Source organism: Phlebotomus papatasi, chromosome 3 (assembly GCF_024763615.1).
Source record: "Phlebotomus papatasi isolate M1 chromosome 3, Ppap_2.1, whole genome shotgun sequence".
In the NCBI taxonomy this organism is placed as follows: domain Eukaryota; kingdom Metazoa; phylum Arthropoda; class Insecta; order Diptera; family Psychodidae; genus Phlebotomus; species Phlebotomus papatasi.
The window spans coordinates 32,732,213-32,746,510 of NC_077224.1; the positions used below are offsets into that span (position 1 = coordinate 32,732,213).

At 31.7% G+C, this 14,298-nt stretch overlaps 1 protein-coding gene across 7 annotated transcripts in view; it reads left to right on the top strand.

Annotated features, from left to right (window-relative positions):
• Positions 1-14,298, top strand: part of LOC129805327 (cerebellar degeneration-related protein 2-like) — a 70,730-nt gene that overhangs the window by 31,638 nt on the left and 24,794 nt on the right. The window contains exons 1-2 of one of the 7 annotated variants that reach the window (XM_055853165.1): positions 12,163-12,328; positions 12,792-13,187. The exons of 2 other annotated variants lie outside the window; for them this stretch is intronic. In XM_055853165.1, the coding sequence (XP_055709140.1) occupies positions 12,965-13,187 (223 nt within the window). In that variant the 5' untranslated portion in view covers positions 12,163-12,328; positions 12,792-12,964. Of the gene's footprint in view, positions 1-12,162; positions 12,329-12,745; positions 13,188-14,298 lie in introns of those variants that run through there. 4 more of the 7 variants (XM_055853168.1, XM_055853166.1, XM_055853167.1 and 1 more) reach the window with 4 other exon arrangements.

Genomic DNA, 14,298 nt, shown 5'->3' on the forward strand with positions numbered 1-14,298 from the left:
ACAATATTGAAGTCATGAATTATACCTAAAGAAAAATTTAAAACATACAATCGTCGCTTGAAAAACTTAATATTGAATAAATGTTTTGATAGGTTTTTTCCACTTTGACTATAGGGGAAGGGCGCTATCTTCGGACAACTCAAACCTCGAACAATTTTTTTTTTCAATGTATTTTAATTTTTTTTATTATCGTGATTAGAGAGAATGAAACTTGCACATTTCAATGAATTCATAATTATTTGCTGCAAGGTGCTCCATACGAGGTTTGCAGTATTTGTATCTGGTAATTTTGGAGGCCATTGTGAACTCAGAATATACCATGGAACAGAGCAATGGTTGGAGCTTTTCGTACGACTGAGCCGAATCTTGTTGGAATGTCCGCATCCTCTTGTCGAAATGTTCACATACTAACGGCTTCAGGGCTCTTTCCAAGATTATTTCTTTTTCCAAATCGCCATTAATAACAGGGAGTCCCGGAATTATGCACTTCGGGATTTATTCATCTGACAGGATTGCGCAAACACCTTTATGATTTTTTTTTTATTAGGGGTCCATCTGGAAGATGATTGTCCCGTAATATATAAACTCTACGGCTTATATATCACGTCATTTCTTTTATCAATGTATTTTTTGAACATTTTAAGAATTCATTGAAGAACAAAACTACTATATAATAAAAAAAAATCTTATGGACGTGCAAATTTTCTGGATGCCTTAATACTATTTCGCGCGGTTTTTTAATTCTGAAAATGTATATACAGCTTGGATCCCTGTATCGACGTGGCAGCCCAAAAACACCAGATAATAATAGTGCTCTGCCGATACGGTAGCCCATCCCAGACCATAATAAAGAATGGTGCTTGACTTCTGGTAGTCATTTAAATGTCCGATTTATTGTATGACATTTTGGCCACTAGTGTAAATGAAGCACCTCCTTCGTTCTATCGAGTATAACATTATATAAACGTGAGGTCTTATTCCTTTTTTTGAAAATTGTTAATACCGGGGGTCCCGGTAATATCTATTGTATATTTTCGGGACCGAATAAAACAAAACCGTGCGAATTGGCTTTATGTATTTATAAAATATTCATAAAGGGACAGATAATCCTAACCGGCTTATGTAGGTGAGATTCTTAACGTGAGCTAACTCGGAGTGCATGCAAATTCGATTTGGAGCTGAAGTTGGGGGACGCCATTCAGTTATCTTGAATAAAATTCGTGAAATTATACAAATTTTGTATTTAAACCAAAATATCAAGGATTTGGATGAACTGACAGAAAAGTGATATATGGGTGAAATGTAGACCAGAATGTTCTCTATAATTTTTCCATAGAACATGATCTCATCGATTACTCAGAAGCCAAGATAATCGAGGTTTTTTGTTTCTTAACTCGTTTTTTCATCCATCAGAGTGCCCCAAGTAGTCATTTGTTGAACTTCAACTATATCAAAGAATTGTTGTATTCTGTGGGACTTTCCATTTAAAACCCTATTTTAAGTGTCTTGGTGGAGTAGAGGCAGTTAAATTGGCATCTGAGTGATTTCAAAGCGTTATTATGGGAAAAATCAATTTTTTCACACTTAAACGGCAAAATCGGAGTGATAGCGTAGTCTGAGTGGAAAATGATGTATGGACGAAATGTAGAGACAAATGTCCTCTACAATTATGTCGAAGTAATCATCAAAATCGGTTCAGCGACAGTCGAGATAATTGAGGTTATGTGATATTGAAATTGGTTTTTCGACTGTGGCGCCCCTGGTGTTGGTCCCACGAAGTTCAAATATTCTAGAAAGTTGTAGCATTTGGTGAGATCTTTCGTTTAAGCCCTCATTCATCAAAATCGGTCACATAGAACCGGAGATATGATTTTTTAAATTTTGTGAACTTTGACCCCTCATATCTCCGGTTCTATTGAAACCACAGCGCGCATACGCACCATTTTGGAAACGTCCTAGACTGGACTACAACATACTAAAATTTCATTAACTTGCACAATGCCGTTTTTGAGAAAAGTGACTTTGAATTTCGATGAATTTTGACGCTATCGCAGCGCCACCTGTGGTGACTTTTTGAACTTCCATCTGAAAGTGCTCATCGAGACGAAACCAAAAAGGTAAAATTTATGTCGCTATGTTAATTAGAACCGGAGATAGAGGCCGGTCAATGTTCGAACTTTGACCCCTTATAGCTCGGGTCAGGGGTTATGGATCGACTTAAGGTTTTTTTTGTTTGATAAGTATAATCAACGGCTACAACATACTAAAATTTCAGCCCGATCGCATAAGGAATTTTTGAGTTATTTAACTTATAAGATTTAAAAATTTTCTTTTTAATAATAGCGCCCCTAGCGGTGGTTTTATGAACTTGCGATGTTAGAAGAGGAAGTGGCATTTTACGAGAGCTTTCCAAAAAGCCCTCATTTTTTAAATTCTGACAATTAGAACCGGAGTTATGGCCATTTTAAGAAAATTTTTTTGAACCCTTATAGCTCGGGTCAGGGGGGTCGGGGAACCTTAAGTTTGGTATTGATGGAAAGCTCTAAGGCCCAGCTATAACATACTAAAATTTGAGCCCTCTCGATGCCATAGGGCCGGAGCTATTGAGAAAACAAAAAAAGGGGGGTCTTCAAAATGGCGGAAGGAGGGGTGGGGGGTGGGGGGTCAATGCACCATGTTGCAATTTTCATACGATATTTAACCTTTGCCGAAAACCGCAAGTCGATATCTTTTTTAGTTTAGGAGCTATTAAGCTCCAAAGAGCGGCCGGCCGGCCGGCCGGCCGGCCGGGAACGTAACTTAGCCCCCCATATATTCGTGATCAGGAAGTGGCGAAACACATTTTGGCCAAGTTTGAGCGCGATCGGAGGACATGAAATTTTGGTAGGATTATAGTAGGTGAGATTGTTAAGAATCTCACCTAATACAGGAGACTTCTTTCGAATACCTTACAGATACGCCGTAATAGGGGAATGTTGGCATGGTTCGCACAGAGTAAACCTTCAATCAACGCAAATTTTTTCTATGTTTGCAAAGAGCTAGTTCGTCATGTCTAACCCATGAGATAGATCATTATTAAGCTTATGAAAGGAGATGAGAAATGGTAGGTCAGCTCTTTGCAAACAAAGAGAAAATTCGCATCATTTGAAGGTTCACTCTGTGTGAACCATGCCTACATTCTCCTATATGCAAAATATTGTTGCCAATTGTTCGTTGTTTTCAGCGCCAACTGAAGTTATGCATTTCTATAATCCCTTGTTTACTGCTGCCCCAGTTTCCCCTAGACACAAAGCAAATACAGTTAGCGCTGTTGCTAACATAGCCGACGAAATGCATGAAAAATTATGTAAAAAATATGAAAAATGCACAAATTCTTCAGTATGATTCTTTAACTCTTTAACCTCATGATATATGGATCTCTAAAGAGCCTTTATATGTGAACAACTTTTGTCAAATCGAATTTAGAGCTGAAGACACAAATTCGAGCATTTTTCAAATTTAAGGACGCTTTCGCACACAAATTTTAATAAACTCGGTATTTTACGTACATATAAACGTTCATCACAGTATTTTGGCGCAAAAATTTAATTGGTTTCTGAGCAAAAATGATTAAATTTCTTTTAATAACTTTCAATAAATCTTTTTATTTCAAGGTGATCGATTTCCAGTTTTTTCTCTTTTTTTTGGAAGATGAAGAGAAATTTATGAGATTATTTCACTATGAATATTCACACACATTTCATGCATATTGAATAACACTTTTTCCTGTGATACAACAACATAAGAAATCACTTTCTTGATAAAGACCTTCGTCATTTTCTATATCAAGATCACCGACAATCATCTATGACACGGTCTTACTATACTATCTTATCTTGAAAGTGATGATTTCTTGCTACTTATCTTTCAACTATCACTTATCCATGTCATTTAAGTAATTATATTTTTTACACTGTGCTTCAAAGTCTTTGTTTTTTTGTGCTACTGTCAAGATTGATAGATTTTCTGCAATAAAAGTGTAATATTTAATTAATTCGTTTGGGTATTCCTGCGGTGAGTCTTAAGCTTGGTAAATTGTATAGGCGTTTCACGCTGATTTTTCTGTTAAAAATAATAATTCAATCTGCCAATTTGTAATACAGTTTGATCAGATGAATCTATGAGAAATGAGTTGATCTTATAGAAACCACAAGTCTTTTGTGTATTTTTCGTGCATTTCGTCAAAAGAAGAGGTGTTAAAATTTCAAAGACCTTTTGAGTGATTTATTTGTATAATGTTGAAATAGTCAATTTATGTGAAATGCTAGCCCCTGAAAGGCAATTAATTACCACTAAACAGCAGTCAATGTCGGGTGGAAAAAGTAATTTTTTAGTATTCTAGTATCATATTATTAAAAGTAGAAACATACAAATTATAATGAAAAAAAAATAGTTGGGCAAATTTACATTGCAGTGTTTCTCAAGTGTAATAAGTATACTCAAAAGAGGGTTAACAATTGCAATTCAGTAATCTTTCGTTGGAAGAAAAGGCGAACCCAAAAGAATAAAAATTTGTGAAATAAGTAAATTAAAGTGTTTTGTTATTTAATTGGTGTGGAGGTTTATAATTAAGAGAGCAAAGATTTTTCATTACAAATTCAAATTGAGTTGATGTTTCTCTTTATCTTTCCCTTAATAACTCACATGAAAAAAGCACGATGTGGAAGAATTGAGATGGAACATTACTTTTGTCCAATTAGTCCATAGTCCTTAAAAAAAAAAGAATTTTACTACGTTACTCGTATGAAGATCTTTAAGAATTTAATGAATATATTCGACTCTGGCATATAGGACCTGAGGGAGTAACACAATCTGGCATGACCACGTGAAATTCGATAATACAATGTGTTGAAAAATAATGTTGCAAAAAAGTGGATATAAAAGTCTGCAAAAAATGTCATAGAATTGATGCTAATGCTTAAAACGACATGGAATTTCAGCTTTTATTGAAACACTCGAAGTGAATTTTTTTTACCCAATCCATAGAGAACTCTTTAACCTGCCTGAAGCCCTTTTAAATCCATCTTTTACTATTCTTCTTAGCCGCATTCCTGTGTGCATAGTCCATTATACAAAAAAGAAGTACATTGGTGAAAGAAGCCTTCGATGGAAGAGAAAGAGTATTAAAAGGGTCAAATGTTTAGAGCACAAACCACCCACTAAATGGCAAACCATCCATTGTATTCAAGAATTTCCGCAAAAATCAATTAATAATCCTATTCAGCTCACGATGAACGGGATTTTAAAGTTAGTCGCGAGGCACAGTAAAATAAATTTCATCATAGAAAAGTTCATTACTTCAAATGGTATGAAAATAATCACGTTAAATGCCATCACATTAGGAAAGAATGGGGATACATCGGGTAGAAGAGACTGGGGCAGATTAATCAGGGGTAGAATTAGACGCTTTGGCGTGTTATATCAAAGAATATTGAGTAAATTACTATTTACGAAGAGTATTTAAATCCCTCCTTATTCATTAAAAATTCATTGTCTAAAAATGACCTTGCAGGAAGGCCTAGATCCTCTGTGGAATTATATTATTATATTATTATTATTCATTGAAATATTTATCAGACTGATTCAAATATGTTTTTTGCAAACTAGGCAAAGAAAAATTTCACTTACTGGCTAATCCTAATGAGTCTTTTCAATTTTTGAAGTCTGATAAAAAAATCCGAAAACAGTTTTTTTTAAATTCGCCTAAGAAAAGTTTAGTGTTTTAAATGATTGAAAATGGAAACAAATAAATTAAATACAAATTTATAACAATAAAAATAATACGTAATTTTCCTTGTAAGAGTTACCCTAAGAAGGTGAGACTGTGTTACAAAATCTACAAATAGTGAATTAGTACTTTAATCACTTCTCGGAGGTTCTATTGACATTAAGACGACAAATAATACACGACAATGACTCAATCAAAAATTAAATTTTATTTCTTAAATGTATACAACTATATACAACCAATTAATGGTTAAAATCAAATACGAAAGAAGAAACAAAAACATAAATCGTACAAAATAATTCCGTAGTAGGAATATTTAAGTTTTTTTTTCAAATTTTTCTTCTATAAGAAAACTTAATGGGGTTTTAAATTAAGAGAAATAGATTTTTATAAAATCTATTAGGTAAAAGCGGTAAAAATAGCTCGATTTATATTTTTTCTCTCAAAACTCTTTTTAAAAATTCTATTAAAGTAATTCTATAAAGTAAAATATTCTAAAAATATAACTCAAAGTTTTATATTTGCAATATTTTTGTTATTTGATTTCCTTAATGAAGTCTTTTGAAGTTTGATGAAGTCTTTGGTAAAATTTAAAGCGTGTTATTCTTTTATCTTGTATCAAATCAAATTTTTGATTTGTCACGTTTTTTTCAGGTTCTCCTGTTTATTTTACAATTTTACCTTCTTTGACTCATCTTAGACTTAGACCTATTATGTATTTTTAATAATTTCAAATTATTTATTCTTAAATTCTTATTTAATCTCATATGTATTTTTATGTAATTTTTGTCCATTAAATTTGGAATTTTTTAGGATAGCTGCTTAGATAGATTCTCAATTATAAATATTGATAAAAAGAATAGGGAAAAAATTTCATATTGATTGATCCATTAGCAAATTTCTTGACAAAATCATAAAAAATCAAAGAAAACCCGTTTATTTTAAGCATTCAACAGATACCATTAACTGTTTAAGGACGATTGAAACACCGGTGTCTCATAAAGAAAATAATTTTTCCTGGCTAGCTAAAGTTATTTTTTCTTATGTCTGACATAATTGTAAAGTAAAAGGTTGAAGGAATCTAGAATATTTTTGCAAGTCTCTAGCTATTTGCTATGTAGTAAATATTTAAGCTAAAAAATGGCGAATTTTTAAATTCTCAAATTCATAATTGATTTTATTTATTTTTTATACTTCCAATTTTTTAAGCAAAACCCTTTTGGCAATATAAACTACAATGCTCATACGTAATATTTTCCATTTAAGCGAAAAATATTATTCATTGGTATTATCAGAAAAATTACTTAATTTTTTGGGCTATTTTTGTCCCTATCGTTTATAGAAGCACAAAATACACCGAACCAGATTTTGTTGGACTTTTCAAGGTTAGATGTAAGACTTATCATTGATTATGTTTCCCACTTTAATTTTATTGTTGATTTTCAGTCCGTAAAAAGTGTTTAGTCGTTAAAGGGTTAAATGCCATGTTAAAAAAATCGCACAAATTCGAATAAAATCTCGCGGAATATATTTAATTTCGCTGTATTTATTTCAATGTTTTCCAGTTGATAATAGATATTAATAGAATTTAAATTTAATTTAGAATATTGTATAAAGTAATATAAATGGTTATAATAATAATTTCTTGGATAAAGTTATTCATCAGCTAAAATCGGTTCAGACTTATCAAAGATTCTAAGACCTTTAGAACGTCTTAAACTTGTTCACATTGTTCGATAAATATGCTCCCTAGAGTATTTTTAACATATGACCTTGAAAACCTGCTATTAAAAATAATTCAAGGCCATTTTAATATACGTAAGAAATGTGTATTTAAACATTAAAACATTGATGTACTTTTCGTACTATTGTGATCCGGCTGAAATGACTGCGGCATTTTGAAATTGAAATTGCGCACTTGAAGAAAAGTTGTAACAGGTGTCCCAAAAATTGCCTCAGTGAATGATCCACTGCTCTACTTAAGCATCTACTTGATCATGATCAAACGTATCAATTCTGCAATTTATATCTTTTGCTTTTTTATTGTTGGAAAAAAAAGAGAGCTCTTTTATATCGCCTTAGCATGAATTGTTTCCACCGTGTCTGTGAAATGTGCATAAATTGCAAAATTGCGATCTTTCTCCCAATATAATATTTTTCACATGTCTGGCCCCGAGACAACATACTGTGAGGCGTGAAAGGTGTTTGTAATTCTAATTAAGGAGAACTTTTTAGCGCTATTTTGAGCAATTCCTCCTTAGCTTGTCTCTCTTTCGGCTTTTACCCAAGTCAAAACGTGATAGTGCAAAATGATGAGAAATTCGCAAGAAAAATGATTATTACTCCTCCAAGAGACAATTTTATTGTCAATGTGACTGAAGTAGAGAAGAAGAAATTAATGGAGAGATTTTTGCATAGGTGATTCGCTAAATCATATACTCACTCATATCCAGTCATTTCAGTTAAACATTTTATAAGTTTTTAATTGACTTTCTTTTGGCTACATCATTCACAATATTGTTATTTCAGTATAACTCTTTTTTTGCCTGGATCTTTTTCTCCTGGCTATTGCTCTTCTTTTTGCAGCATTTCCATGTGAGAGAGCAAATATGAAAGGCAAAATATTGTATTTAATACACATTTGCAAGTCTAATAAATTTAATTCTCTTCATAGAATTTTATATTACATTAATTTCTCTCAACTCTATAAGACCCTTTTTTTGCCAATGGAATTATATTCATCGTCTGACGAGGAAATTGCTATTGAAATCTTCTTAACACCCATGTGGGCAAAATGAAAGGAAAAACGACACAATGAGGGATCTTGTGAAGAATCAAAAATCAAGTACAAATTCAATGCAGAGATATAAAAACAGCTAAGATGTTTTGTCCAAGACTTAAGATGAAGATATATAGAAAATTCATTGCGTATAGATGATGGGAATTTAATTTTTTTTCTTTACCATCATAAATATAATTTGTTGATTTACAGATGAAGAAAAATGAACTTGTCAGCTTCCGGTGAAGGTTACTCATTAATAATAATAATTTTATTATTGCAATTCCATCACAATTTTAACCCATCTTTTAATGCAACGGGAAAAAGGGAAAGTTTTTGGAATTTTCATGTCATGCGAAAAATATGTCTCTTATTGTGGAAAAGTGGGCAATAAATTACTTATATTTCATGACGTCCACTTTTCCAGAGAGAAATTATTCATGAGATGAGAAAATTGACTTGATCTGTTTTTCAATTACACCGACCTTCTTTATATTGCAATTTCAGTGTCTAATTATGTTCAATCAAAAAGTAAAATTATCCAGCGAATTCATTAAGGAGTCATAAATCTTATATTTGAAATTTATTCCATTGGAATTCAAGTTGAAATTCTTGGTGCGTCTGCGAATAATTGCAGTTTCACAAACATTTATAAAAAAAAACTATATATAATTTTATAGAATTTTTGCAATAACCCTTAACTGAGCTATTAAATTTACTAGAATTTACGTATGATAAAATTTAGTGAAACTTACCAAAGTTGTGTTGAAAGATATAAGTACACCAATTAATTATTTCTCAATTTGAAATTGATATAATTGTTTAATTATAAATTTTAGAAGTATTTCTAACTCTTATTTTTTAACTGTTTTCAAACAAGTTTTAAGTTTTTTGAATAGGAAATAAAGAATATGGATTATTAAGATTTGTATAGTACACCTTTTGAGTTGCAAAAGAGTTTTTTCATACCAATTAGCAGTAAAATGTTTCCTTTGTCTCATTACTGAACTACGATATCTATCTTTTTTATGGAGTTATTGGTAATCATTTTCATTAAAAAAATAGAATAGACCGTAAATTTGCAGTTTGGTCAGTGAAGATTGACAAAATGTTGGTATTATTGTAATGTCTTAAAGAAAGTTTGCTTACCAAATATGTAGGCTTTTAGTTTATTAATTTTTAGCCAAGAATTGACGTAACAAATGTGTTTATTTTTTTTTTATTTTATTTATTATTTATTTATTTTTCTCGATTTGGTGTTTTTTTTTAGGAATTATATTTGTTTGCACTTATCTTTACTTTTGTTATTTTGAAAATGGTAAATATTAAATTTATTAAATTTAGAACAAAGTTCTTAATTTTCTTATGTTTCTTAAGCTCTTAATTTCTATTGTTCGATTGCACACAATTTTCTTAAAAAACCAGAACAGGGGTGGTAAAGTGTTCTATACTTTGCCAAATACTCGAACTCGCGACTTCGATGCTATTTTCAAAAGTACTTTCGCATCATTTATCGTTCAACGGTCCATAACCAACTTTAACCGATTAATAAATCACTTAAATAATCACCCAAAATATCATGGAAAAAATAGAATTGATATTTGGAAAAAAATCCGCTACTGATTCATAATCAGTTCATTACGAATTCATAATCGGTTGGAACCCATTCAAACTTGTCAGAACTTTCAAGAGCTTTCCAATGAACTCAAACGTGATACCATGTGGTTGAGAAATACGCTTTCTGGAGCCTTTTTTAACTTTTGACAAGTTTTGACCTTGTTAACCTTAAAGAAAGGTCATTTTTGCACAAATTATACTTCATTCATTCATTTAAAGAAAAAAATATTTGCCGGATAATACTGTCTCGGTCTTCCTTAGTAATATAAAATCCATAGAGTGAGATGCGTATAAGTCAAGAAGATATTATTTTGTATAAGGTACAGAAACACAATAATATTATGTAAAACATTTTGGGCGATAGAATTTAAAAATTCCAAAAAATATATTTTTTTATTTTTTTTTTAAATAAAAATATGAAACATTTGAAGTTCAAGTACCGTAAGTGTGGGTGACTGTGGCACCTCCCCCCTATTCGTAAGCTTTTCTTTATTTACAGAACTTAAGTATCACCTGGAATGTTCTTTACCGAACATACATGGTAGATCGGATCGGTAAAGGCAATACTTAAGTTCTAGAAGTAAAGAAATGCATACGAACATTGGGTGTCAAAGTCACCTGCATTTACGATACTTTTTATCTGCAGTTATTTCTTTAATAATTTTTTTTGAAAAATCAAAAGTTTTACCTTGAAAACTAAATATTTTTAAGTACAATGATTTTACAGATTAGCTTCCAATAATAAACAGAAGTATAATTGTGTATTTATCGCGTTACGTTACTAATCGTTATGTGCTTAATCCTGAGAACATCCCTATAGTTTTGCTTTAACTATTTAAAATCAGAATTAATGATATAATATTCTGATATCGTTTAAAAACAGTAAATGCTCATATCAAATATCTAAAGGAGTAACATTATGTAACTAACCGTGTTTGAGTTATATTTTGATTCTTTATCGTATAAGGGAAAGTGATCATATTTTGGAAGAATTTTAAAATTTTGAAATTTGAGAAAAATGACGTCGTGATGCTTGTCCGTTTTTCCTTTTTTTTAAATTTATGGTTCTAGGAGCTAAATAGTATATCGACTCTTATGCCGGCTTCAGACTGGAGGTTTAACCCAGTTCCCGAAGGTCTCAAAAATCTTATTAACAAGCAATTTTATTGATTTTTCAAAATCTAATGAATCATTTGCTCGTAATATTCAATCCTAAACAACAATTTTCTAAAAAAACATGCTTGATGAGGATTAAGAAGAGTTAAGCCAGATAGCTAAGCCTTGGGTACCTGAAGCCCGTATTATCCATTAGTTGTACTTTTTTCTGTTATATCTATTCCCCATTTTCTACAATTCTGTTTTATATTGTTTTAGTTTAAAAAACAGTGCAAACAATTTTTTTTTTAATTTCGGGTTATTTCCTTTCATTATTTAAGTTTACGGGAGTTTTCGACTGTTTCGACTAGTAAATTAAAAGACTATGTTTGATGGTTAGTGAGAATATGTTCTAAAAGAGAAAATAATGTGTGAATGGGTTAACAAATTGCTTTATAATCTATTTCAGGTTGTTTTTTTTATTTCACCGTCAAAACCAAAATGAAGAAATTTGTCACTTTTTTTGACGTTATCTCGAAAATTTGTGAAGAAATTTCTCTGCCTAGGTTAATGAAGGCTAATGGATTGAAATGTTTCTATGAAGGTAAAATTGTAAGTAGCCAAAATCGCAAGAAATTGATGAATAGGTAATAAGCAAAAAAAACAGAGTGTTTGAGGGCAAATCTTGCATGTTGTCCATATTTTCGTAGTTTCTTCATATTGGGCGCAAATGAAGATTCATTGCACTCTTTTGGCATGAACATTACGTATACGAACTCTTTTTCTTCTCCACCAATTCATTGTGTACAATTTTATAATACAATTGATGGTATTCACCTGTGTTGTTGGCGAGAGAGCTGTGTTGGGCATTACTTGCTTGGCTGCCACGAAAATACCTCAGTTGTCGGTTTGACTTCGAACGAGTTAAATCGTGGGATTATTTCTCGGGGTTCAGTACGTTCTTATACATATAATTCCCTGGAAATCCAGGGTAGAACTCATCTTTGACTGCTAATTGTGTGAAATTTGCGATTTTTTTGGACAATCATGTGATCTTGTGAGACTTTTTTGTGGGTTCTACTAATAACTATCTTCTTGATTTACAAGGGGTTTTCCTCTGAGAATTTCTGGCTTTGGCCCAAAAATTAGAAAACCATTTGAGAGTCAAGCCAATAAATTGGACAAAGTGTTGGTGAAAAAGATTAATAAATTTTTCACTATTAAATTAATTGTGTTGTAAGAAATTCCTCGTTCCAGTTGAATTCTTATGCTGTTTTGTTTTATCTTAACGCGCCCCAAAAACCTCAAGCAATGCAATTATTCCCTCTTTCCGGCCGAAAAGGGATTATCTCATGAGGCGATTTGGATTAGAAATTGTCCACTAAAAATTAGAAATTATAGCTATTGTCAAATCATTTGACCTAGTACCAAGATTTTTTCATTTTTTCTCTTTCGTTTTTTTTTTTTGTCTAAAATTGTTCCATCAGAAAGAGGGAAAAATAGTAATTGCTGAGTGATAACAAGTGTATTTAGGAGTTTTGTGGCAAAGCGAAATTACCTGTTGAACGTGTACGAAGATAGTAATTTGTAGTGTATCTTCACTGGAAGGGAAATTGAAGCTATAATACCAACAATTTTTGATATTTCAATGTCCCTCTCACTTGATTTGTGCCACAATTTCCAGTGATTGAAGAGTTTTTGGGTGAATGAAGAAAAATGAAATTTTTGGAGAAATGAATTCAAACGGCGTGCCAAATGGTACGACGGCCAACATCATAAAACCACCCAATACGTCGTCGATAAATGGAAAAGCTACGGGTGAAGATGAGTCCTCCTGGGATCTTCAATCGGCTGCCGCATTTTCTCGGCAAAACAGTATGGAATGCTGGGACTATACTATTGAACTGGAGTGTCTTCAAGGGCCCCAAGGTGCACAATCTTTCTAACTGATCTCTGTTTGTCCCAGGGCATTTCGTTCCCATCTCTTGCATTCTGCACAGAAAATTATACTCTCTTACAGTTATGCAATAAACCTCCATAGTACCTATGGTTCTCATCTTCTTAAGAGCATTCAATAAGACCCAAGATTTTTTTTCATCTCCCTCATAATGAAAGCGCTGGGAATTTAAATTAAATATCGATAGTTTTTTTTTCCTTCAGACTCAATTATCGTGTGAATGTCGCTAGTAAGCACATAAAAGTTAAATTACCAAACACTATTTATTAGGCATTGAGAGTTTTTTTTTTGAAAAATGTTGAATTTTTTTTAATAAATAGCTAGTATACTCAGGATACTCAGTTCCTTTAGATCTCAAAGGATTATTCCAATCCCCGAACCTATTTCACATCACGTGAAATTACTTGACAAGTTTTAGCTTGATACGTCTTATAATAGGAAGCTTCTTTTATGATTGTAAATATTTTAAAATCTGTACAAAAAGTTAGTAAAAAAAAGTAAAACTTGCCATAGCTGTTTTGAAAGGTGATAATTAGGTTTACAAACATATTGAAAAATATAAAATTATTTAATAGTAGTACATTAGGGATCTGGTTTGGATTTTGGATATCCCTATTTATGATCATGACAGTTTCCAAAAAATGCCATAATATATGAAACTGCTCCATAATTACACGTCAAAGAGATACATTTGAGCATATGTTGAGTTAACTGAAGGATTAGACAGAGCTTCAGAATATTCAAAAATTACTTTGATACAGTAACGCTTGTTTATACATCGATTAAATGTAAATAAAACAATAATAATAAGGAATTTTACTGTCTTATTGCCTTGAATCAGTATGGTAAAATTGGAATAATTCGGATTCATTCGGGATCGTTTCCTTTTGTCTACGTAAAATAATAAAGAAATCTCAAAATTTCGAATATTATCATATCCATTTTACCTTGCTCTAAAATTTTCCATAACAATATTTAAATTACCAGATTTAATGGTTTATTGTTAAAAATTTTCATTGAATTTTTCGGGGCTTTCGAAAAATTTCGGTTTAACAGAACGCACCAGCATAATGATCTGTAAAA